General features: G+C 34.4%; 1 protein-coding gene across 1 annotated transcript in view; it reads right to left on the bottom strand.

Annotated features, from left to right (window-relative positions):
* The window catches only part of LOC132547958 (probable C-mannosyltransferase DPY19L3), a 45991-nt gene extending 32719 nt beyond the window's left edge, over positions 1-13272 (bottom strand). The window contains exon 1 of the mRNA XM_060211775.1: positions 13018-13272. Within this exon, the coding sequence (XP_060067758.1) occupies positions 13018-13272 (255 nt within the window). The remainder of the gene's footprint in view (positions 1-13017) is intronic.
* Between the last annotated feature and the right edge of the window lie 13100 nt (positions 13273-26372).

The following is a 26372-nucleotide window of genomic DNA, read 5'->3' as shown; positions in this document are numbered from 1 at the left end:
TTTTCCAGGTTATAAAACACACTATTATGTAAGCTGCCGAGCCATTTTTTATCAATAGTTTTCATTTGATCTACAAAATAGCCACATTGAAAATATAAGCTGCACCCTTTCTTACAATGTGGTGACTGTTATGTTGACCAAAGTTCGTCAATACAACAGACAATGGAAGACAATTTATTAAGTTATAATCCGGAAAATTCTCCTATTTCCATTAAAATTTGAACTCTGTGTCTATTTCTCATATTATCTCGTTAAAACCATTAATCTATTTTTGATACCATGCAATAAGCACAGGGGGGTTGGTGTTCTTATTTCAGGACTATGGAAAAGAATTTGAATTTAACTCTACTAAACAGAAATGGGTGGGCTTATTACTGGGCATGGGCTTATCCCTGCATAAGTATGTGAATTCACTTGATGTTGCATAGAAGATTTCTTTACCTTTCGTTATATATGATATCTCACAATATTTATCCTTGATAAAGCCAGGTAAGTTACAACAGTCACACAGATCAACATTCAAGCATTAACAGCCAAGCATCTGAGTGACCACAATTGACCTTTAGCTGTCATTGACAGAGATTTGCTTTATGGAGATGTAGAGAGATGAGCAAAACCAATAATCCCAAAGGAGACATGTGAGACGGTTTATATACAGCAGCTCCAGAACTGGCAATTATATCACTGTCCAAAGGCAGAGAACTGGAGTCAGGTAACACACCATAGACTACCATGGTTGTCAGCTATTTCTATGTCTCATTAGGGAAATTCAAGCCTTTGAAAGACACATGCTGTTGCATGCATACCATCATCAAACCTAAACTAATATATACTGTTTATGTAGTTTCTTTGCCCTTAAACTCTAAGAAAGGACAGAGCATGTTTCATCTACCATAGCATTCCAAACGATCTACATCAGCATAGCTAGAATCAAAATATTTAGGCCATATTTTTTTGCTTTTCTGACGTCTGGCTTGAAAGCACTAACAATAAGCCAACTATTCATAATCTTGTCCATGATATCAAAATGCAGCCATTTACACTTCACTAAACACTTTCCTAGCTTGATGGTAAGAAGTTCGATTTCAATGAATACAACAAAGCATTCTTTATCAGCATACATTGCATTAGCAAACAAGAGGTGATGGGGAACACTATAGCTTGCCTATAGTTATCTCGTGTGCATATTTATAAAAATGGATGTAACACATTTAAAGATATTGTAGCCTGATCAGCAAACAAGTTCAATCTGTATGACGACAAGAAACCTTGACTTAATGTTCAGTGAAACTAGAGATAATCAACATTCCTCCCCCATGGATCCTTGAATCTCATTATCAAATAAACACCAGAAAAACACATGCTTTATACACTTCCTAGGAAATACCAAAAGTCAAAGCCTTTCTTTAGTTTAGCAAGAAAAATCATGACTCAAAACAGTATCTTTGTAAATATCTGGTTAAGATGTTGCTGACAATACTAAGTTTGTGTGTTAAATAATGAATAAGAAATGAAGAACCATCTATCAATTCCTCTAGACAGCCATAAAAGGTGCTGCTTGTTCTCATTACATGTATTTCTCAGCAGTATATGTAAGTACTAAAATGCTTAATTTAATTGCGTTTTCAATTTCTCAACATGCTGGTCTCAATCATTTGGTATAGTTACACCTTGTACATGGTGTTAACATGGTCACATTTAAAATTCCACAAGGAATATGACGTCTACAGAAAGGCTGATTCAGAAACAGTATTTACTGTTAACCGCTGCAGGCTTATACAATAGCTAATATTGTAAACTATATTATTAGTAATCTGATTTTGATACTTTCCACACAAAAGATGGTCTAGAAAATGATTGCACTAATTTAATTTCTGTTTGCTGTCATTGTTGTGATTATTGTGACTGCATGAATTCATCACTACATCTATTTGTTCAAAATTGATATTGCACTGAAATATGGCGGAGCAAAATAAGTACATATACAGTATACTGAACACATAAATGAATAGGTTTACTGGAAATGAAGTCATCAATTTACTGACATCAGCGAACATTATTATCCATTGAACGCATAGTTTTTTGACATCAGTGAACTCTATGATTCACTGAAGACAGATTCACTGACATCAGTGATAATTACAATCCACTAAACACATATTTCTACTGACATCAGTGAACATTAGGATCCACTGAGCACATATTTCTACTGACATCAGTGAACATTTTCATCCACTAAACACATATTTCTACTGACATCAGTGAACATTTTCATCTACTAAACACATATTTCTACTGACATCAGTGAACATTAGGATCCACTGAGCACATGGATTGACTGACATTGGTGAATATCTTGACCTTCTGAATGCTATTTCTGAAATCAGTGAATTTCTGGATCCACTGAACACATAGCTTCATTGAACATTCTGATCTAGAGAACACAGATTTATCAACATCAGTGAGCATCCTGTTCTACAGAACAAACAAATTTATCAACATCAGTGAACATCCTGTTCTACAGGAATTACTGAACATTCTGATCTACAGAACACAGATTTATCAACATCAGTGAACATCCTGACCTACTGGAATTAGTGAACATTCTGATCTACAGAACACACAGATTTATCAACATCAGTGAACATCCTGTTCTACTGGAATTACTGAACATTCTGATCTACAGAACACACAGATTTATCAACATCAGTGACATTCTGATCTACAGAACACACAGATTTATCAACATCAGTGAACATCCTGTTCTACTGGAATCAGTGAACATTCTGATCTACAGAACACACAGATTTATCAACATCAGTGTACATCCTGTTCTACTGGAATCACTGAACATTCTGATCTACAGAACACACAGAGTTATCAACATCAGTGTACATCCTGTTCTACTGGAATCACTGAACATTCTGATCTACAGAACACACAGATTTATTAACATCAGTGAACATCCTGTTCTACTGGAATCAGTGAACATTCTGATCTACAGAACACACAGAGTTATCAACATCAGTGAGCATCCTGTTCTACTGGAATCAGTGAACATTCTGATCTACAGAACACACAGATTTATTAACATCAGTGAGCATCCTGTTCTAATGAACACATATATATACGTATATCCATCTGTAAAAATCTTTTAATATTAAATACAAAGATTTACTTTATCAATGAACATTCTGATCTACTGAACACTTACATTTACTGAACATATCAGTGACCATCCTCATCCACTAAACACATAGATTTTTCTGATATCAGTTAACATCCTAAATCATTTACTTTAATTTCCTGGCAATTAAAACATTTGGGTTTTTTTTTCATTTTTCCAATTTTAATTATGTACAAGCAATATTTTAAAATTCTTAATAAACTGTTGTTCATGAATTCTATGATTATAAGGAAACTATAATTATCAGACCTTTCCTTATCTACTTAACTGTTTTAAATTGAACAAACATGGACAATATCATAGGTATTTAAATATATACCAAAGAAATAGCAGTAAACAACATCAATTTAATCACCGTCAATGAAAGAATATAAATTCTGTTGTCATGACAACTGTAATTACCTTGATGTTTGTGAACCACATGTGGTTCTCATGTATTGTTCGCATGTAGAGAGCATGTTTGTAGCCAATGTAAAGGCACACCAAAATTCCAAGCCCATTGATGATTAATTGTTGAAGGGGTATCCCCATCACAGCAAAACTGTCCTTCCCAGACTGAGAGGAACCAAGACCTTTTGCATAGCCATTCCGAGACCCTCCTGTCTTGTGACGAGGGGGACGGCGTCTTCGAAGTTCTGTCATCACTTTAAAATCACAACAAATTTACTTTCTTGTGTTACTCATCACTTTATAAAAATGACAAATTTTCCTTTTTGATATTGTCACTAACTTGCATGCTGTGTATTTAGATGTTGAATACTTGTGCTTAAAATGAAAAAGAAACAGTACTCCAAACCATTTCCTGTTAATTAGAGCCTACACCTTTAGAGGTTATTAATTAACACATCGGTGCTGGTGACAAGGCTTAAGCTGTAACACAAGCTCAATTGTAGCAGCCCATCACTTAATTCCTAGACATCAGCTTGATCCTTTAGACCTATACCTTATAAGGAGAAAGTGTCAAATATATCCTCATCAAACCACCATATCACATCTCTGGCAGTCCCCGGTCTGACAGCAAGGCTCGTATTTGTTCTCCAATACGTGTTTGGAATTTGTCCTTTGATGGAATGCCATCCCTTAATGGCTACACTGATAGACCAATCATTTCTCTGTGATGGAGTTGGGTAGCAAAAAATCACAAAATATTCCAATGCTTGACCGTATGTTCCCCTTTCACTCCTGGATGGGCACTACACATTAATGTAAAAGCAAGCATGCGTGTACCAGAACGGAGGACCTAGTACGATCTCTTGGTCTGTAATGGTAATACATAGGGCCAGCACTGCTCTATGCATGATGCTCCTGGTCCTGATCAATAAAACCGAGTGCTATGGAAGCTGCCAATGCTAAGAGTGAGGGAGGCAAAGAAAGAAAATTGCCTGAATCAATGTTCGTGTGTGAGGAAACTGTTACCTTGCCATCCTTTGCTCACCGATGTTCACTGCTCAACGAGACAAGGCAAAATTAAATGGACACCCCACAATTTTCAAGGTGTCAATTTTCATAAGCAGGTGGCTAGCTCCTGTCAGGGGCACAAGTAGTAGATTGTGGATAGACCTGCCTCTTTAGAGGATAGGATAGATCAATGACCTGAAGATGTATGACCCACAGTCATCAGGCATTTTATAACAGTCTGTGTTGTGACAACTCCACACTTGTCATTTGTATATGTGCTTTGAGAAGGCAAACTCCCGGGAATAGAAAAGAACAGAAATAAGCTATAGTACCATATTTTTCTGTCAACACATTTACTTTACAGCAGCAGAAAAACAGAAATATCTTCAAAATCACAAACATTTATTATTTATGTACATCCTATAAATCTGAACTTTATTACTGAGATAGGATTCGACATGAGTTCCTATGTCAAACAATATGTGTTATTTAACTAGGAACTTTCCTTTTAGTTAGCAGTTCTGAAAACCTCAATAAAAAGAATGTGACAAAATTTGTGAATCTCAATAATTTAAGACTTGACAATCAAACTCGTACAGCTGGGATGAGATATCCCAGTCCATGGAAAGGACCGATGTGAGATCCTATTATTCTTCATTGCAACATCATATAATAACTTGTAGTGATATAAATGACATGATTGCATTCAATGAATCACACAGTAGTCGGATGACAGATATAAATATCATCGTATTTTTTTTTCATTATTTAAATTAAACCTTGACAACGTGAACTGTGTGGAATAGTAGTCAGTTATCATTTAATCAATGCTCTTAGGACTCCTTAGAGATCTTCAAATCTACTAAACACAAGTGCTTCATTTAGATGTCATTTCATTGCAAAGAGGTCAATTTTTATAAAACCAGTGCTGCCACATGATTCATTCTAATTGAAAGCAAATGAAACAAAAATCCAGAAAGGCAAACTAGAATTTTGGAAGCAATGAAGTAGAAAGATTTTGTGATTTCTGTCATAGTTTGATTTCTAAATGTTGATAAACGGACTGAGATGAGACCTGATGATGTAAGGTCCTCTCTTCTCTGATTACTCAAGGGTTTATTTAAACATTAACTTTGATTATTTTTTTAAGTTAATGATTCAGAACACAAAATCAGATTGTACTCTAAATACGAAATCCCTAATGCCGAGTGTACACAGTTTTTATTGTGTTGTGGATCAATAACATAAAAATCGTTACAGTTCATCCTTGTAATTTAATCATTTTTGACATTGATAAAAGCCTCTTTGTTCATTCCTTATATCATAGTATTGGCCAATCACACATGCTATTACAAACTGACTAAGGTACAACCTATATACCAGGGGGGTAGAGGGTGTTATGTGTAGGATCAAACTACAATGACATTTAATCGTTTACCATTCACACAACAACACAACTGTCACAAGAAACATTTTCATTCTTCTAACAATTTTCCATTTTTAAACAGTAACCATGACCACGAAAAAAGAAACATTGAAAGATAATTTTAGCGTAGATGTACCTTTCACACTATAGGAAACCTTCTATAAGGGTGTGTAACCTAGAAATTCTTAGGCAGGTGCTCTGTGCTGCTGTCATCAATGTCGGATGATCTCAAAAGGTGAAACACATTCTTAACGAAGGAAAATTAATTTCAACACTCTAGGGCTGATAATGACACGAAAGACAATCATTCTACACAAATCAATAATGCTTTAAAAACCTGAAGTACCACTGTACAAGTAATTGAATTAGACTCACAACTGTAATATGTTTCTAGAACATAGAAAATGTTATCATATAACCTCATATCCACAATACTTTCATTTCAAATATTGAAATTTAGTACCTTATAAGGATATAACAAGTGGCTGTACATACTGGCAACCATTGTTATTGTGGAGAGAGTCCAGATAGATTCAAGATTTTTTAACTCATTATCAGAAAATCTTCATACAGTACAATATAAAGAGTATGGATCTTAATTGGTTCCTTGTATCTTTTTCCGTCTTTTCTTTCCACTAATCGGTAATCCATTTTGATATTGCATTAACTTGTGAATTATTTACAAAACAACACCAATAAATTAAGTGAAACCTACATACAAAATTTTCAAGAAAAATCCTTCATGACATAGCTGAGCAAAACAAACAGATTAATTTTAAGGACACTCCAGCCAGTAATTTGTTGGGAAAAAACATTGATAACAAGCTATAGACATTAATAGCAAGACAGCCATTTTGTTTCTCTGATCAGTTGAAAAATTAAAAGAACATCAGTTTCTAGTGACCAAGAGGGACCTCTATGTGAAATAATCTTATATCTATCAGGTACTTCTAAAGAAATAGCGATAACAAACATTCATAGTCAAAATCCAATATGGCTGTTTAACCACCATTTTGATTTCTGATCAGTCCCAAATTCAAATGGGCAAAACCAGGCTTCAAAAGTAATCTCTATATAAAACATATAGAACAAATACCTGGTACACCAAGTACTTATCAAGAAAAAGCAATAACAAATAGTTTCAGGAAGAACAACTGACAGCTAGGCAACAGACCAGGCACCACAGACATAGGGTGATTTGAAAAGTCACCATCTGATGGTAGCAGCTTAAAATCAAAAACTCATCTGGTAAGTCAAAAATAAAGTACTGTTTAATACCTGTGTCATATCTAGTGTATAAATAAATTAAATCAAACAGAAATTCAGATTCCTGCTCCCACCAATTTCATGTACACTACCTCTCATTTAACTACATTAATATCACAACCGATTTCCTACTAATTCTACAGATAGTAACATTGCTGATATCATCAAAGACAGCTGCCTCCCTGAAGGCCAGCAGCAGCCAAGGGCCTTGTCCAGATTACAGTACACCAGGGAAGGTCCATAGATTTGTCTTGGGTATAATTTCCATGATCCTGATGAATTTAATGAATATCAATAATGCCTGACTGTGTAGTGATTGCTGGCTGTTGACAATGCCTTTAGAAACGGTGATCCTGATACTACACATCATTGTCTACACAATGAAAATTAATCATGTTTACCAGCACAGAAGAGAGCAAATTGGTTGTCCACAGGTACAAACAGAGGCCTCAACAATGATTGGATTAGAGAGATGGCTGTTGATTCCATACTGCCTGGCTGACAGTCACTCCTGATACTTTTATTTAACATCATGCACATTTACCTTATAGTGAGTTTGAATTGCTGAGTCAGCAAACAGTAGGAAGGAATCAGTAACTGTACAGTGTGCAGGACTTGGTGAATCATTGAACAGTACTAACTAACTCCTACATACTGAAGAGCAACTCACCAACTCCTACACACTGTATAGTAACTCATCAACTCCTACATACTGTAAAGTAACTCACCAACTCCTACACACTGTAAAGTAACTCACCAACTCCTACATACTGTAACTCCACTGTAAAGTAACTACACACACTGTATAGAAAAACTCACCAACTACACACTATACATACTGTATAGAAACTCACCAACTCCTACACACTGTATAGTAACTCACCAACTCCTACACACTGTAAAGTAACTCACCAACTCCTACACACTGTATAGAAACTCACCAACTCCTACATACTGTATAGTAACTCACCAACTCCTACATACTGTATAGAAACTCACTAACTCCTACACACTGTCTATAACATTATATAATAAACAGGAGTTGGTGAGTCATTGTACAGTATGAAAGAGTCAGTAACGGTACTATACATAGGAGTTGGTGAGTCATTGTACAGTATGTAGGAGTCAGTAACAGTACTATATATAGGAGTTGGTGAGTCATTGTACAGTATGTAGGAGTCAGTAACTGTACTGTATGTAGGAGTTGGTGAGTCATTGAACAGCATGTAGGAATCAGTAACTGTACTGTATGTAAGAATTGGTGAGCCATTATACAGTATGTAGAAGTCAGTAACTGTACTGTATGTAGGAGTTGGTGAGTCATTGAACAGTATGTAGGAGTCAGTAACTGTACTGTATGTAAGAATTGGTGAGCCATTGTACAGTATGTAGGAGTCAGTAACTGTACTGTATGTAGGAGTTGGTGAGTCATTGAGCAGTATGTAGGAATCAGTAACTGTACTGTATGTTAAAATTAGTGAGTCACTGTACAGTATTTAGGAGCCAGTAACTGTATTGTACGTAGAAATTGGTGAGTCATTGAAAAGTATGTAGGAGTTAGTAAGTGTACAGTATGTAAGAATTGGTGAGCCATTGTACAGTATGTAGAAGTCAGTAACTGTACTGTATGTAGGAGTTGGTGAGTCATTGAGTAGTATGTAGGAGTCAGTAACTGTACTGTATGTTAAAATTGGTGAGTCACTGTACAGTATTTAGGAGCCAGTAACTGTACTGTATGTAGAAATTGGTGATTCATTGAACAGTATGTAGGAGTTAGTAAGTGTACAGTATGTAAGAATTGGTGAGTCATTGTACAGTATGTAGGAGTTAGTAAGTGTACAGTATGTAAGAATTGGTGAGCCATTGTACAGTATGAAAGAGTCAGTTATTGTACAGTATGTAAGAGTTGGTGAGTCATTGAGCAGTATGTAGGAGACAGTAACTGTACTGTATAGTGTAGGGCAACTCATCACTCCTATAATATAAGGATGGTCAGCCGTTTTACTATCTCTCATTAATGTGCTGACTGCGACTACACGGCGCCTGTCATATGTTTCTTGCCAAGAAAAACCTCTAACATTGGTGGAGTAATGACGGTACTCAATTTTTTTATGAGTAACTGCCCATCATATGTTTGTGACTGAAACAGATCGTCATTTGCAATCATATAGAGGATGAGTTGAAGATTGAAATAAAAATAACATTCATGTAGATTTAATAAATAATACCTTTTACTATGAATCACAATAATATTGTCTGGACTTTTGCGGTTACTTCAAAGCCCAGCAGAAGTTAACAATAACCTTTTTCATCCTTGGATCGATAGGTCATCAGGTTATAGGTCAAATTCTAGAACGACTGTCATGCTTGTTTATGATATGAACGGCTTCATGACACTTACCAGAAGAAATAATATGGTACTACATGTATAAAAATTTGGTTAGCATGTAAGGGCCTTCATTAATATTAAACATTGTCTGTTATATCAAACAACTTTGGTCAACAATGGTGGTTACCATATCGTAAGAAATGGTGGGCTTATATTCAGGTGTGCCTTATATATGGATCAAATTGAAAAAAATTAGTGAAAATCAGCTCAGTGGCTTATATACATGTTCGGTTTATAACCCAGAAAATACTGTAGCTCTGTTTGGGGAATTTTCCCCATGTCCCGCAGCACAAATTTGACTAGATTAATCCCTGCCATGATTCCTAGTCTAAATACATATAGGCACTGCTGGGCAGAAAGTGACAAAATCTTAAAGTAAGGCAGTCACCACAAACAGAGATGTTGGTCTACAAATATTTGGGTCTTCATTTTGTACCTCAGGAATTTGATTTGACACCCATGATCAAGACTTCAAAGCTGAGAGTAACAAACTTGAAAATCTGTTATGTACAGTTGACTATTTCTGCAGAAAGGGAGACAACTGTGCAATAACCATTATGCTAAGGTAGCAGTAGTGGTACTATTACAGATGATGGTTATCCAAGTCATCTGAAATATGTCGACAATAAAATCCACTAATTCACAGAATCTCTGATGTTTTTCATGCTCCATCTACCCACTTATTATAGATTTTGATGGCTTCAGTATCGCTCAACCTCCATCACTCAACCTATTGTTCACTCAAAAGACATGCACAAAGAAAATGATAATTGATCAAACATGCACAACAAAATCAATATCTAACCAAATATCTTATTTAACTTACTAAACAACCATAAAGATAATGATTACATTTATTAATTGCAATGTCACATTGTCATAAATTTCTATAAGAGATAACCGATTCAAAAAGATCAATCATCACATGGAAGGTAAAACAGGCCTTTTGTCCACATTGTATAACGTTATTAAATTTGGGATCATTTTGTATAGCAGTATGGATTGGTTAGCCTCTTTTTTGCTTTGAAATTTTCCTTTTCTCAAGTGGCTATTAATCTAGAAGAATAACAAACAGTACTTTTTTCTCATTATTTTTTTTTGGGGGGGGGGGGGGGGGGGGGGGGGGGGGGGGGGGCTTAATTGTGAACAATCCCCCTATTGCATTGGAAGACATACAAAAGTGAGGAGGAGGCTTATTTGCAGAAGGGGGCTTATTTTCGGTAAAATAATGTATATGTGACACTGTTTGGGGTAGTTCTACCACTTCCAGGTTGTGACATGCCCTTGAACATTCCAATCCTCTGTGGAGATTGTCTTCCCATCTTCGTATCATTTTAACGATTATATGAGAATATAAAATCCTTAACATCAAACAAAGTATAATCAGATGAAAATGTCTTCAAGAAAAGATGCATCGCAACAGACTTACAACAGAATATCTATAATTCTTCAGTTATAGTCGCTTCATCCTACAAGACTTAATAGATAACAGATGGAGAATTTTGATTTATATACCAGTAGGTTTTTTTTTAGATCAGGTATGGTATCAATGATTTTTAATATTCTCACATTCTATTAGTCTACTTTGCATTCTGAAATGATCAAGGTGACTTCTTAGCTATATCATCTTGTCATTTTGTCCGTGACAATTCACGTATAAGCCGTAGTGTAACAGCTGCTGGTCACATCAGATAGAACACATTGATTTCCAATGCATTCAGAATGGTATTGAATAGGGCTGTAACATAATTGATGATTGATGTGGTTTATGGTGTTTTATAGTTAATTCAGTATAAAGAAAATCAATTACTTGAGGAGGTGGATTCATATACATATCTATTGTACGTTTATTCCTTCAAATGTTTTAATGTAAAAAATATCATTTAAAACATCATAACATTTATAAACTAATGAAAAACACTAAATCATAACTACACTAAAAATATTTTATTTCTTAACAACAGTAAAACAAAATCAAAAAAATAAAATGATCTGTGTTTTCACTTTGGAATAAAGTGTGACCTTTCAGGGACCTGCCCATACTGAATACCACCATCCTTGTAGATACATCTGTAGGTATATTAAATGTTATATCTTTATCGTGGATTTAATCAAATCTTTAATATCAAAAATTTTGATATGTTAAGTCCAAATCCGAAGAAACAGATATTGAACAATACTTCTCCTTTGACAATCCATCATCAATATTTTCACTTGTCACCTTGTGACCCTCCATCTGATATTACAACACCATTTAAAGTTTTGTAGATATAATTTTTTTAATTTTTCATGCACATTAAATGTCTGTTTAAATCATACCTGAACAAACAACCATATAAAATGTGACAATTATATCATCATCAGTATGAGTTAAAACCTGATATAGTTTGTGTATAGAAATATTTTATTTTACAAATTAAAACAATGCTTTATAACTATATGTAGGGCTTTATACTTATTTAAGGAACGCTATTTCCCCAAAACACTAACAAACACGGAAAGGAAAACTAAGTCGATAGTATTACATGAGTGTGCTGTCTTTTCACGTCCAGCATATATTTTACACTTACACAGATACAGAGCATATCATATCACAATATTAACAATGGTTATTAGGAGAAGAGAACATCAGACTGGATGTTTCAGTACATAATACACAAGGGATTGATGTTGTCTAGAGCTATCACAGTGAAATGTTTCATCCTCCGGAGTACCAGATCCGTTACAACCCAAACTGTACCTAGTTACCTATAAGTGTACCTTCCAGCGATAACAAGTAGCATTATAAATAAATTAGACTTTCAAATCATCCTAACATAGCAGATTACGATGGGATGCATCGGTGGTATCATTTCAACCATTTTTCTCTTTGTTTGAGGCGTCACTATCTACTTGTCAGAGAAACAATACTGCTTTCACTACTGTAACAATGTACAGGTTCATACAACAGATACTAAACATTTAAATACACAGGTGGATTAGTATATAATGTACAGTTGCATATATTCTACATTCAGGAACACTTTTTTTTCCAAATTTGAAAAAACACCCCATGACCCTGATAACACTTAAAATATCTTGTAAATCCCCAGATAAATGTTTCTGTTTTTGGAATTTTAACACTTTATAGTAATGTGTTTTTGAAAGAAACTTGGCCACACTGTGAAAACTCAAGCAAAAGATCCAGAACAGAACCTATTTTCACCAAACAGACCATCATCTACAATTCTAGTATTAAAACCAATAGATAGGATTTAATCTTAGCTATAATATTTTTGCTACTATAAGGAGCTACTGGGTTGTTTTCATGGTTTTATTTGTAGATATGAAAAATAAACCAGTGATACTAACCTTGATATTTGTGAACCAGAGCCAGTTTTCATGAATCTGTGACATATACTTGGCATGTGTCAGCCCACAGCAGAACATTACCACTACACCCAAAATAACACTACTCCATGACAGCGTCCAATAGAGGGGGGAGTCCTCGCTCTCACATTCCTCGTCTTTTGAGGAAGTCTTGGACTTCTGGACTCCTTTCTGGACGACTGAGGAGGCATTCTTCTGAGAGCGACCTTTGCTTTTCCTCTGTCGCACATCTGACATGCTGTATAATGAAGAATAAAAATATGTATATCTGTTTAAAAAATTGCTACATGATGAATTGTTAACAACTTTCAAGGAATTTTTTTAATTTCTTCAACTTTATACATCAGTAAAAGAACTACTACACTATAACTCTGTGATAATCTATACATTATTAAGCCAGATAAGAATCAATGATCTATAAATTGTTTTCATGTTCATACTCATAATCCGTAATACCATACAATGCAATGCCTTTAATAAGAACTTTTAGGACTATCCTGTAAATTTCCCCCTACAGAAAATATGAAATGGGTCAGCATTCGGGAAATGTTTCATATAATTCCATTTCAAACATTTTTCTGCACAAGTGTCAAGGCTATCAACAGTCGTTAACTAAATCAGGGATATATACTGCATTATATATTTCTCTGATTCAATGTATCAACTTATTTTTTTCTGACAACTACAGTTTCAAATGCATTTTGAAAATAGTTTTTCAGAAACAACAAATCAAAATGCCTTTCAAAAAATAAAAACAGTTTAAACAAAGCTGTCAAGGTATGACTTATGTCAATAAAATTAATTAAATTAAACTTATTCATTTCACAACAATGGGGTAACAATTTATTCCAACTGATATTAATCACGAATGAAGTGGGCAAGGGGACTTTTTCTGCAAGGAAATCATAGTACCCTTGGAAAACCCACCCACAGCAGCTGACTTTTTCACGACAATACCAGGAATCAAACCCTGAACACCTACGTGAAGGCATTGGGTTACTGTTGCACCATTGGCCCACTCTAATACCAATAAAGTATGAATCTGAAATTTTAAAAGTTATTTTACATAGGGCGCACTCAGTAGTAAAAGACTACAAAGTGTCAAAAAAAAAAAATTGAGCGACAGTCTCAACTTCCTCAGGGAACAACACTTTGCAATAATGAGACTGTGACTGTGATAGTGATAATCTTCTACTGGAAATAGTAACCAAAAGAAAATTCCCCATCACACCACTTGGCCTGACCTCCCTTGTCTAGACAAGTTAATTACCAATGACATTGGGGGTGGGGTATACTACATACCATGCATTCTGATCCCGTACTTTCCCTAATCCTAGACGATAGGGAAGAGTATGTAACTAACTCATCTAAACAAGCCCTTGTGACCTATTAATGACATTAAAAAATGCCATCAGAGGTTGATCACAATCACATTTGGTAGAGCAGATTAGTCTGCATGAAACATATACCTAGGATCAGGCTACGGACTTCTCTGTTTACTTATTTCTTTATTTATTTATTTATATTGTGAACTTTTTATATGATTCCTTTTAAAGTTATGAGAGGCATTTTGTATTCGAGATTCCAGAAATGACACCTGTAGGATTCGTCAGAGGGGGGCTAACTCGTGTTTACAACTAATCGTGTCCATTGATACCGGCGAACGTGGCATGTATATTGTTATCTGTAATTAATTAAGCTCCGTATCAGTTTTAAATATTTTAAAACAAAGTTATGAACACCGTTCTAACAATTAAAAACAAGCAGAAACAGTTACCTGGATGCCTGTCGCTTTCTATGCGGACTTCTAACGGCAACACTGCAGAGTAGCAGGTGCTCAACTTTTCCAAATCAGCGCCTTCGGTTAATAATTTTTCGAAATGATCATAGACATAATTTTTACGGAATTATTTTTCTTTTTATAAGAGTTAAGTCCCTTCCCTCAGTTTTATACGTACTTTCCCGAAATGTTCAAGTTTTAGATACGGATGCCTGTGGCCCAAAATAAATGATCTAATCCTTGGTTTCGATGGTTATGGAAGTAGGAGAGAGCACAACACTGCTTGATTTATTAAGATTAAATTGTTTTTAAGAACATTTACAGTGTACTATTACATGGGAATATTAAATGACGAGGTTTAATAGCGCCATCCGATGCGGTTGTACTCGTCCTCTGAAAGGCTTAAAGGCCATAATAGAGGAAGTTAATTCCCTAATAATAAGCGGTTGTCCAATGGCTACTGAACTTTTGCAATCCTTCGATCCGGAATGCACACTATAACACCATCTCTATACGATTCAAAGCAATAACATTGCTCACGAAAAAGGCGTGAGTAAAAGATATGGGTGAGAGGGGGATGGAAGGTGAGGGTGTTTCCGAGTGAGCAGGTTAGTCCGAAGGACTCTGAATATCTATCTTTTGAACTGAAATAATTTAATAACTGCTCCTACTAATACTACTGCTGCTGTTGTTGTTGTATCATTCAGGTGTGTTTAAATAATTATTAAGGTCCCGCATGTTTCTCCTGAGAGTTTACTTTTCAGAGGGTTCAGAACGACAAATCTGGACATTATCAAAATGTGGTTGAAGCTCATGTTGTCGAGGAAGAAATATAGAATATAGTTAATACATTTAGTTGATGCTTACGTAAGTTAGCATAGAAAAAGTATGTATTATTTATAACAATTGCTCTGTTGTTAATCTTTTAATCATTGCCTGATTGCTAAATTCCATGTTTACTGAATATCGACAGTAACCATGTCGAAAAAAAAATAGCCAATAGATGGTCAAAAACTCTCAGACTAAGATTTGAAAATGTAGCATAATACCAAAGGATTTTTTTAAATACTGTATATCTTTTGGTATATTGTCAGAATAAATCTGTGTATCCTTATCTATGTAGCATTTTCATTGCATCACGGAATACTTGCGCCCTTACTCTCTATGATTATGAGAATTGGGATATCTTTCCGATGTGATTACGAAATACGGTCGTCAAAAGCAAACAATGCTGTTGAAAATAGGCTCAGCATTTATTCATCAATGATTCCGACATCGTAATATCCCCTCTGACTCTGGAGCGATGAGGACATAATTTGAACAGTATAGTGGTTTCTATGCGTAACACTTAGGAGAACTTGGAAATAGAGAGATATGTATGAAAAAAATAGACTTTAAATCCGATAAAAGGATATTTTCTGGTTTCTGTTTTAAACTGATGCTAATGTTTAAATGATGTAGTATAAGCAATATTTTTACTATGGATAGTTGAAATCCTGCGCATTTTCCAGTGTTTGTGTGATGTATTTTAAGTGCCTAATCACCGGGTGTGCTAGTCGTTCAATGCCCTACCACTACTCAACACATGGTAATTTTGTCCAAAGGAACTCTATGTAGTGAGTAGTCGACAAAGTATTGATATAAGTGTACATTAAACACATTCTGACTTTATCTGTAGTCAGTTTATCTTAAAAAGTGAATACCTTATATATAAAGTCCATTGAGCGGCTCGTGTCATTTATAACAGTTAGTAATGTTGAGTAGTTACATCAATTTGAGCTAACTTTTGTGCTATTTTACTCTCTCTCATTTTCGCTTCTCAGTCTGATTTTGGTAATAATTCTAATCCGACGTATGCATTGTACTGCCAGCGTTTATGGTGTTCTTTGATATCAGAAACCCCTCAAAATAATGCGTAGGTGAATAAGAGTATAGTAGGACCTAGCATGTCCACTGAGGATCAGAAAGGTAAGTTTTGTTTAACGTGGTTTACGTCCATCTTACGGTCTTTCAGCAGAATAGAAAATTAACAGGAATACGTACCCCACTAGCCATGGTACCGACAAGATTAGGACTGCCCAGAATGAGAGTGGTCGTGTAGATTGTCCATGAGCATCTCTTTCTTGGCTGGGTGTCTTTTGCACGTCAACAAAAGGACAATTAATTAGATTCGGTGTACCAGTATTTATAAAAAACAACAACAACAACAAAGTGTTGAAGGTGAAACACATCTAAGTCTTAGAATTGCTTACAGAGGAAAGATAAAGATATCAAGTAACGTTTACTTTCTCTGTGAAATGGAGCCGGAATTTATGAAATCTATAAAAAGCAAATAAAAAAATCATATCGTCGATAAACTATCGTGAATCTTTGTAACTGTCTATATAAGTTCAAAATGGACTTAGCTGGGACCTTAGATAACGTCGGTCGGAAGGTGCCAGGTATTTAGGTGTCCGCAAATCTCTTAGGACCAAACAGTTGTATGATGTTACATATACTTTATCTATAGTGTATCTTAGTGTATCTAATTATTAATTGGCATCGAAATGTTCTATTTATTTCTGTGTCTTTTTAACAATTATTTTTTTAATTCGAATCACACTCAAAGAAAGTTCGATAGAGAAGTGTAACACGCAAAAATAAAGTACCCCCGGACTCACACATGTCCGTATCTAAGTCCGTGTTAGTAACTATATCTGATTGAATCAAACGTAATTGTATGTTTGCATGAAAAAAAAACCCGCAGGTATGTGAATCTGTATTTATTATTTTGTTTTTTATTTACATTTTAAAATAGACATGAAATACCATTCATTGACGAATAATTTTGTATACTAAGTAGCCATGAAGGGAATAACACAAATAACAGTGTTTATGCCGTATTCCGTTTCAAATTATATTCATCTCGTCTGTTAATGTTGCGTCAAAGATAACGGCGATTATTCCACGTATAAATATGGAATAAGTAATTGATAAAACAATCTACCTGTACACGAAAGCAGAAAACAGCAGCACACATCAATTTTAACTGATTTTCTGATAAAGAGATACAGATTATTGGGTTCGTTACATAGATACGTGCTTGTTAAATATTGCTTTATGGATAGTTGAATATGAACCGTCTCGCCTACTTTTTGGCGATTCTTCTCACCTTTAGCGGCAAGTTCAAAGAAACCACAATTTACGTACTGCTAACAAACAAGTCAGGTAGGTAACAAAGGTAAGAGGAGGCGAGCGGTAGGTAGTGTTGTGATATACCGAGCTGATCCGATGATCCACCTATAAGAGACTTTGTCACACGACAGGATCATAGAACCAGACCCTTCACCGCCCATACACTCTTTACCATATATTAACGAAGTTTACTCGAGTGACGTGATGGTCATATCCCCCATATAAAGATATTAGCGATTTAACACATCGTTATGGAATGTGGACAACGGGATTAATCTTTGATCTAGATTTGTTGGTGTAGCTGTGATACTAGAACACACCATTACTTCACTATACAAACGCCATTACGGCCTGAATACACTGTAAATACCCAGACAAATGACCAATACATTCCGATCGTGATTTTGGAAAAACAGCGGAGGACATGATTCTATATAAATTTCTATAATTCAGCATATGGTTTATAAAACCAATCAGTTTCGGCGTCCTGTATACAAAATAGCCACGACGTTTTTCAAATTGTGGAGAAACTGTAACTTTTTCCTCGCCATAATTTTCAAATTATTTACAGACTGTACTGACAAAAATAAAAGGAAATCGCATCACCTTTGATAGTGTGTTTATTAAGTATATCTCCTTGTGAACAGCCAAGGTCCTTTTGAGGGTGACTTTTCTTAACTGGTGCTTAGCTCACTGAACAAAATGCGAGAGATCCGATGCATGTTGTTCAACGCCGGATCTTCCTATGATAAAAAGCACCTTAACTGATAAGCAATATTTCATTCTATAACATTTATTTTTTCTGTTTCTGACGCAAAATAATAAGCAAACACACCAAGTATATATACTAGTTCGTATTCTTGAGATGACAATTATATCTTTATCTCTTGATTTATCGATAAAACGTTCTAAGGAATTTCTAATGTCAGTGGTGTATGATAGTTGTACATCCCATTTCTGGGAAGAAAGCTAATTCATATATGTTTGTTGTGATATGGAAAGTATTATGTACTTTGACTAATGCTTGACTAAATTTCACTGTCGGGAAGTTAGAAAGCTTGACTGCTAAAGCGGTATGTTTATCCTGTCATATTAAAAGCATTGTCCATAAATAATTGGAGCGTTTCTTATTGGTGTTTTGCAGTTATGTGTTTTGTAATTTTGTAATATCAAAGCTTAATGACTTTTTATAGCTTAACTGTTCAACAATTCTGAAAAAATGTGAGTACCGCCACGGGCTTGGTATAGATATACTGAAGTCCATGAAACCACTAACGAGGTGAAAACTTAAAGACATCGATAAGCTAGTTGTGATTTGACTTCACAAAAGAAACACAAGATTCCCAAGAGTAACAAAATGTAATGGTGTTTGATTTTGGAAACAACGAAACACATTAATGAAATTTTCTTTTTCATCTTATTCACTTCTGAAAAAAGAAAAATACGAAAATACAAAAGATCCTTTCTTTCGAAAAATCACACTAAAATTGACGAGAAAAATATGTACAGAATATTTTCATAATGATCATTTCGTTTTATTATTTCGAGATCCGAAGATCAATTATATTTTGCATGGCATCACAATATCCACCTTATAGAGAAGGCAGTTCCTTACATTCCCAGTGAGTGATGACTGTGGTAAAACGTCGTGTATGTTACTCAGTACCTAAATGTACAAATATTTCACATGCTTGCCGCAAGTTTGACATTCTGTATCAAATATTAAAGAGAAAAACATGTGTTCTATTATAAGAAATAGTCCTGTAAAATTTGGTTTTGTTTAAACATATCTTAATTGAAATAATTCAAAAGGATTTTGAAGCAATTTATGACAACTTAGAAACGTTCCTGTGAACATTTATACAATTGTATTCTACATATATGATATGATATCTATATATACATATATTGAAATAAACATTAATATGAATGAATGAAAATATGCAAATTCGTTTACTATTAAGATTTATTGTCCACTAGTAGGTTCTGCTACAAACATCACCCAACACCTTCCTGCTACCCATTGTACCTACAAATATACGTAAGATTAACGCAAGAATGTTGACACAATAACCTGTATGCCTTTAATAATTAATTAATTTAAACAACCAGATATTGACCACGTTTGTACCATTCCACTTTATCGAAACCTCACGTCTTTGTTGTTCATGGTTCGCAGATCAGTGAGACGATTACTATTGCCAAAGCTCTTCCCCCAGATGTTCACACTAGAAAGGAGAGTCTTGTAAGTAATAGCAAAACAGAAAAGTCAAATTATGAGTGTAACAATAATATATGGTAATTGAATAACTGGTATATTTTCAAAGCGAAACCGCCATGTCTTACCTGTGACGCAAGAACCGTGATAAAAGGGACCGAACTCGCCTAATCATTGTCCAGCCACAATACCGGACAAACATGGTTTCGCTAGGCTTAATTGAATTGTGGCACAATTTGCGCTTGGCGGACAGAGCAAATTTATTCTATTGTCAACTAAACACAATAATCTACTTCAACAAACAGTCAGTTGTTCAGGTGTATTGACACTTGTGTTGCATTTTGATGGAGCTAACCTTATTTTAAACACATTTTTGTCGCTAATCGATGGCCTGGTCATTGTTTGACCACGATAGCCACTGACTAAACCTTGGGAACCATGCTGCCTTTCGTATGTAGTGTCAGTCTGGAATAAATGTATTCCGGTCACGACATCGGATCAAAGTTTTCCGGAAGTTCCACGATGGAAACTTCCTGAAGAGAATGAAGATATATTACTACTACCAATATTTTTATTCCAACTTTTTTTATTTGGAGTTTATTGTTTCACATTTGATCAAAATATTTCTGTATGAGAGTAATACCTTATGTTGATAAAAGAGGTATTAATGTTAATATGCATGTTCTTTAGCATACGAGGACTGAAGTCCTCAGTGTCGAACAAAAAAATATCTTAAGAAATTTTGTATAAAGCTTGCGATTAAATGTAAATATGTAATATCACTAATGATGCTGATAATCTCAGCTCTTCTTTGCAACAGATGAATATCATTTTTATATCTTATCGAAGATAAGAACTTATTTTATAATCCAAAGTGAAGTGAAAACTTCCTCAAGATTTGACCGGTAAATATTTGGTCATAGTGATTGATGGTGAGCATACTGGAGCAGAACTGTGGTTCATGTTCTCATAAATGGCAAGAAAATATACGTTTAAATATCAATAAGAACAAAATTCGAAATTCGATAAATAAGGAAAAATATTTGATAAATACTAACAAACACCAAAGAAAAACGTGTTAAGAATAGAAAAACAGACCAGACCACATTTGCTGAAACATCGGGAGTAAAACAGTCTTTTTCAGGCGAGTGGAGAAAATGTTCCAATAAAAAATAGTTGAATTCTTATTACCCACTGGTATTTCTAACCAAACATTGAGTAATTGGAGCCAGAAGGTGTTTTGGACAGTTTAGCAGCATCTGCTTCATTAACGAATCTCGCACTGCAAATATTATTATCGGTCATGTTCAAGAAATGCAACGTTTTCAAAAGAAGAATCGAGATAGTGACTTAAACTTATGCTTAGCAACATGAGGATGGGACAATTATCTCACTATATTATCAATATCCCTCCCTCCTAATGAAATTATCAGAGTTACAACGATGATCTTAACTTAATAGTGTAAGTACTCAAAACAGAAGGGAGTCTAAAACAGAGGACTGACTATATACTTAACACACTTAAATATACGGAATATTTTTCTACCTATATTTGAACTCAAAAATAAAAATAATTTTTTTTTTTTTTTTAATTTTAAGATATTATCCTGGTTTGGTCTTTTGAAACGTAATTTTAGTAAATAACATTCAAAATAAAAGCGACCTTATTGCTCGTTACCATTGGTTTGATTTTCCTCACTAGTGTGGCCGATGTCTATATACAAGCCACAAAGCCTACCTAAAATAGGTGGTCAATAATATGATTCTTAATATCCAGACAGTCGTAGTGATTTTGATCATTGCTGTTGGAAACACTTCCAGTACATCCTGTCTGTTAATACCACGAATCCTATATAATTCACAGATTTAAGAGAAAGATATGTTAATGAGTCATCTTCAAATACACAGACAAGTTTTCCCGGACACATGTTTAATATCACTCGAGAGTTACCTTGAAATATATAATTCTAAAATATTTTCTCATTGGATTTTCCCATTTTTAATTAAATCATTAAATGATACTCTCTTTGTTCAATATATTGAAAAAGCGCACAATATCTCAAATTGATGTTACATTCGTAATTTATAAACTGAATGATGAATTCGGGTATTTCAGCGTTTGCAGATGCAACATTCCCGTTCTCCAAATCCGTTTATATATTTTTCATTTGTAAAAGAGAAACTAATTATTAGTTTCATTAGCACTTGTGATCCCTCCATTTACCATTAATGTTGAACAACATCCCTAGGAGTCGTTAACTGTTCACTTACAAATAGTAATAAAACATATCATGTATAAGAGTTAAATAGCTTCATTTGGTAGCACTAAATTCAACCACTAATTTTGCAGTTTTCAGTGAAATAGAGTTGAAAGCTTTGGTTTGAACTATTTAATTTCAAAATAACAGAATTTGGGTCGGAGGTGGTTAAGGTATAACTTTTTCAACAAAACTTCTATTCCTTTTTGACACCGATTTGGTCTTTACAGCACCACAGTAATTAAAGCAGAACAAGAAAACCATACCGACAAGTTAAAAGTGAAAGTCTTGAAAAGAACGGGAAGTTCTCTATATCTTTATCCCCATTAGATCAAGTCTAAAGTTAAAAACCTAACGTCAGTCTCCAACTGAACACATGTAAACTATCAAAATATCATTACATCAGTCCAAACTTTAAACAACTTATAAATACAACCGTAGATTTTTATGAATTTGTCAAAACAGATTTTAGGAATATTTGTCCTCCATATGAAGTTAATGCAGAATTAATGTCTCTGAATGTGCCCTCCTAAGATTTTTGATACGGCAAGCCAACTCCTATTGGGACACAATTTGTAGATAGCAAACTGTTTGTACCCATTTCCGGTATAAATTCATATTTCGACGGAAAACAATATCTATGTAAAGGTACATGGGGATAACTTTTTACAGTGTTCATATTTGGTCTTAGACTATAACAATATATATATATATATAAATAAATATCATTTTGATTCACTGTATTGAAGAGCGAAACCCTTCATTCCATGACGACAGTGAACAAAAGCCTGAGGACATTACAAAGGACAAAACAGATAGACAGAAAGAGCAAAAATACAAAATGAAAATAAAAACCAATAAAAAATTAGAAATGGATACAGACTGTGTAGGAAAATGAACAAAAATATTACTGTTTCGTTTTTCTAGAACTCTGCTCCATCTGTTTCAACAAAACCTTACCAATCCCTTTTGCATTTTTCTGCCTGAAAACAAATAAGAGAATAAGGATTTGATGACAGGAAAATATAAGAACGTGTATGTTTATCAAAAGGCATCTACAATATGAGAGGGGAGATGTTCATTTTCAAACATTTTGTTATTTCCCATTTCAATTACATTGTACATGTACTTGCTCCTTGGCTCATTATTTTGTTGGTTAGAAGCCCACAATGAAAAAACAATACTAGAAGGATCAGTCCATTTTACTGAAGATCATTTTTAAATGTCCATTCCAGGAATTTTAGTATCGATGATATTATAAGTATATGCATATGCGCTTATACATGAAGAACACAGGAGACCTGGAGACTTTCCTCTCTCTGGTTGCCCAGCCATAGAGCAGCCGGTTAAACAATATAAGGTAGGTGGTAAGTTATCCAGGGTTTCTCAGACTATTTACATTTTTAGGGTGGCTTGATACTATATAAGATAACAAAGTATTAACACCAAAGCATGTTTTTGATAATTTGACTATATTTGTTATTTTTCAAAGATTCTATTACTTTTTTGTTTCCTCGCCATATGAAGTTACACTATTACATCAGTATCGTTTGTTTTATAAGCTATTCACGAACAAAGGCTATAGAAGTGATTTAAAGCACATCCGTTTAGCAGCATCAGTGAGATATGCTGGTGATCAAAATGATGCTTTTATTCCATTAAATGCAACCACTCATCGCGATTGTATGTCGTGCAGTGGTAAAAGTTTCCTTCCTACTAATGCTTTATTTGTCTAACTCTGTTTATCTCCTGTTTATTTCTTTCTATTTGTAATTTTAGTTTTCTATAGAACTTGATAATTTTTCTCCTGTCTGCTTGCTATATCTAGATTTAAATGTTTTCAATACATAACGTTAGATGTGGAAGTTTTTGTCTTCCATCTCGTAAGGAATGGAAGCAAAATGTTGCTTTCGGAAAGACTGAAATATATGATGTCATTAAAATGTTTAGTTTTGTTAGGAAAATGAGACTTGTCTACATAAACCTCGGTCTTATAGACAAAACAAAAAAAAATAAAACATCATTTAATCGGCAAATATGGCAAAGAAAGCACACACTTGAAAACATTATCTACATAAAACATAAAAAATTATTTTTTTAAAAAAAATCAGATCTATATGGACAAATTATGTATATCAACGCAAAAAAGGAGAAAAACATTCCGGAATTTGATATATGTATCCGAGCTATTGAAAAACTAATATAATCAAAATAGCGTAAAAATATTTTCAGATTTTCTGCATATTAATTTGTGGCATTTCACAATATGTCGGATCATTACGCCTTATCTGAATAGATATCTTATTGTGGTAGAAACAGGCCACATAAACTCGTGGTTGTTGTATTATTGTATTTCTTCCACTCCCGGTGGTTGTTTTTCAATATTTTTTCGTACTTTTGAAAAATTACTAATTCGAGTGAAAGAAATGATACACAATAACCGGTTGTGTAACCTCTATGACTACCTTACTATTCAGTAAATATACCCATGTATTATTTGTAAATATTGCACATATGTAATATAACCTATTTGATGTGAGTTTTTTGGCACTCGCCACAAATTATCCTTTTAGATAGTCTTAAAAATTGTTTGACTCGTTTCATATATCATATATCCAGCGGAATCTCATGTAAGATCCTTTATTTATGGCCCGGTTTGCATGCAAACATGAACTTTATCTCTTTGAATTATGCTTCATTTTGTCACGTTGTGAAAATGGCTTCAGTTTTTCATTTATATGACTGATAATGATTTGCGATCAAACTCCAAAAATGTTCTCAAAGTGGTTGCCCCGACGTTGTTGACGAGTTTCCCAACTGACGTAACCGTCTCGCATTTATAAAATTCATGTATGACGTCATAACCTATTAGATGTTTGATATTGAATTAACCGTATAACTACGTTGTGTAATAACACCCACTGCATGAATTGGTCATGACGTATAATCTAAGACTTAGCGGAACTGTGATTGACTGCTGAAAGGTGAAATTGCTTCAATTATGACGTTATTGCGTCATGGCGTCATAAACAAGTGACGTCAAAAAATAAAGAGATATTGAATGAATACATCGCAAATTTAGATTTCAATAAACTGCCATTTTGGCGATATTTTCCTGAAATATCAAATTTACTTACATTCTTTTCCATTGCATATGGGATTTATGACAGTAATGACGATTTTTCTGTTTAACCTTGCCAGATGCTCGGTGAAATGAAAGAAAACTCATTAAAAGGGAAATTAGTTTAAGAGCCATACACACAAATCTGACAAAGCTCTGTACTGCAATAATTTATGTTTCTGCTGTGAACTATTATGTTATGCATCATTGACCTTTTGAGATTCTTAAATACTCGCCTTCTTGATGCGATTTTTTCGTATCATCCGCAAGGTCAGGGAAGTTAAAATAATAGACAGCTTCGGTACATTTATACACTTACATACACTTAGCGTATTATTTCTGTCACAAATTGCAGCTGTTTCATGACAGGTTTTCCTTTTCCTAATGTCGTCTAAATCTAAATTATCCTGCAAAGCTTCCCGAGTTCGTGAGTTTTTCTCTCCTTCTTATTTTCATAACATAGCATTATGTAACCGTTGTCAACGTTCCTTCTCAGACAACACTTGCAGAAGACGTCTCTACTTGAATCTGAAGATTTTCAATTAGCTTCGTATGAATGTTTAATTTATCGTAGAGTGTAGTATTTGTCCACCTACAGCAGCTAGACATTAAACGAAATAAAACATTTGTAGAGAACACCAGCTCCGGTTTGGTAATAATTAATTTAACTCTGTTTGATCGCGTCTTTTAGTAAACATACCGAACGCTTTACGCTTTTTGATAGAAGAACCGGTGCGTTAGTGCTTGGGACCACACAAATAGTAAGGGCTGGTGCCTCTCTGTAAT

This window comes from Ylistrum balloti, unplaced genomic scaffold (assembly GCF_031769215.1).
Source record: "Ylistrum balloti isolate Yb309-2 unplaced genomic scaffold, AGI_CSIRO_Ybal_v1 Utg369990, whole genome shotgun sequence".
Lineage (NCBI taxonomy): Eukaryota > Metazoa > Mollusca > Bivalvia > Pectinida > Pectinidae > Ylistrum > Ylistrum balloti.
Note: the sequence above shows the minus strand (reverse complement) of the source record. Positions and strands in the feature narration are given on the sequence as shown.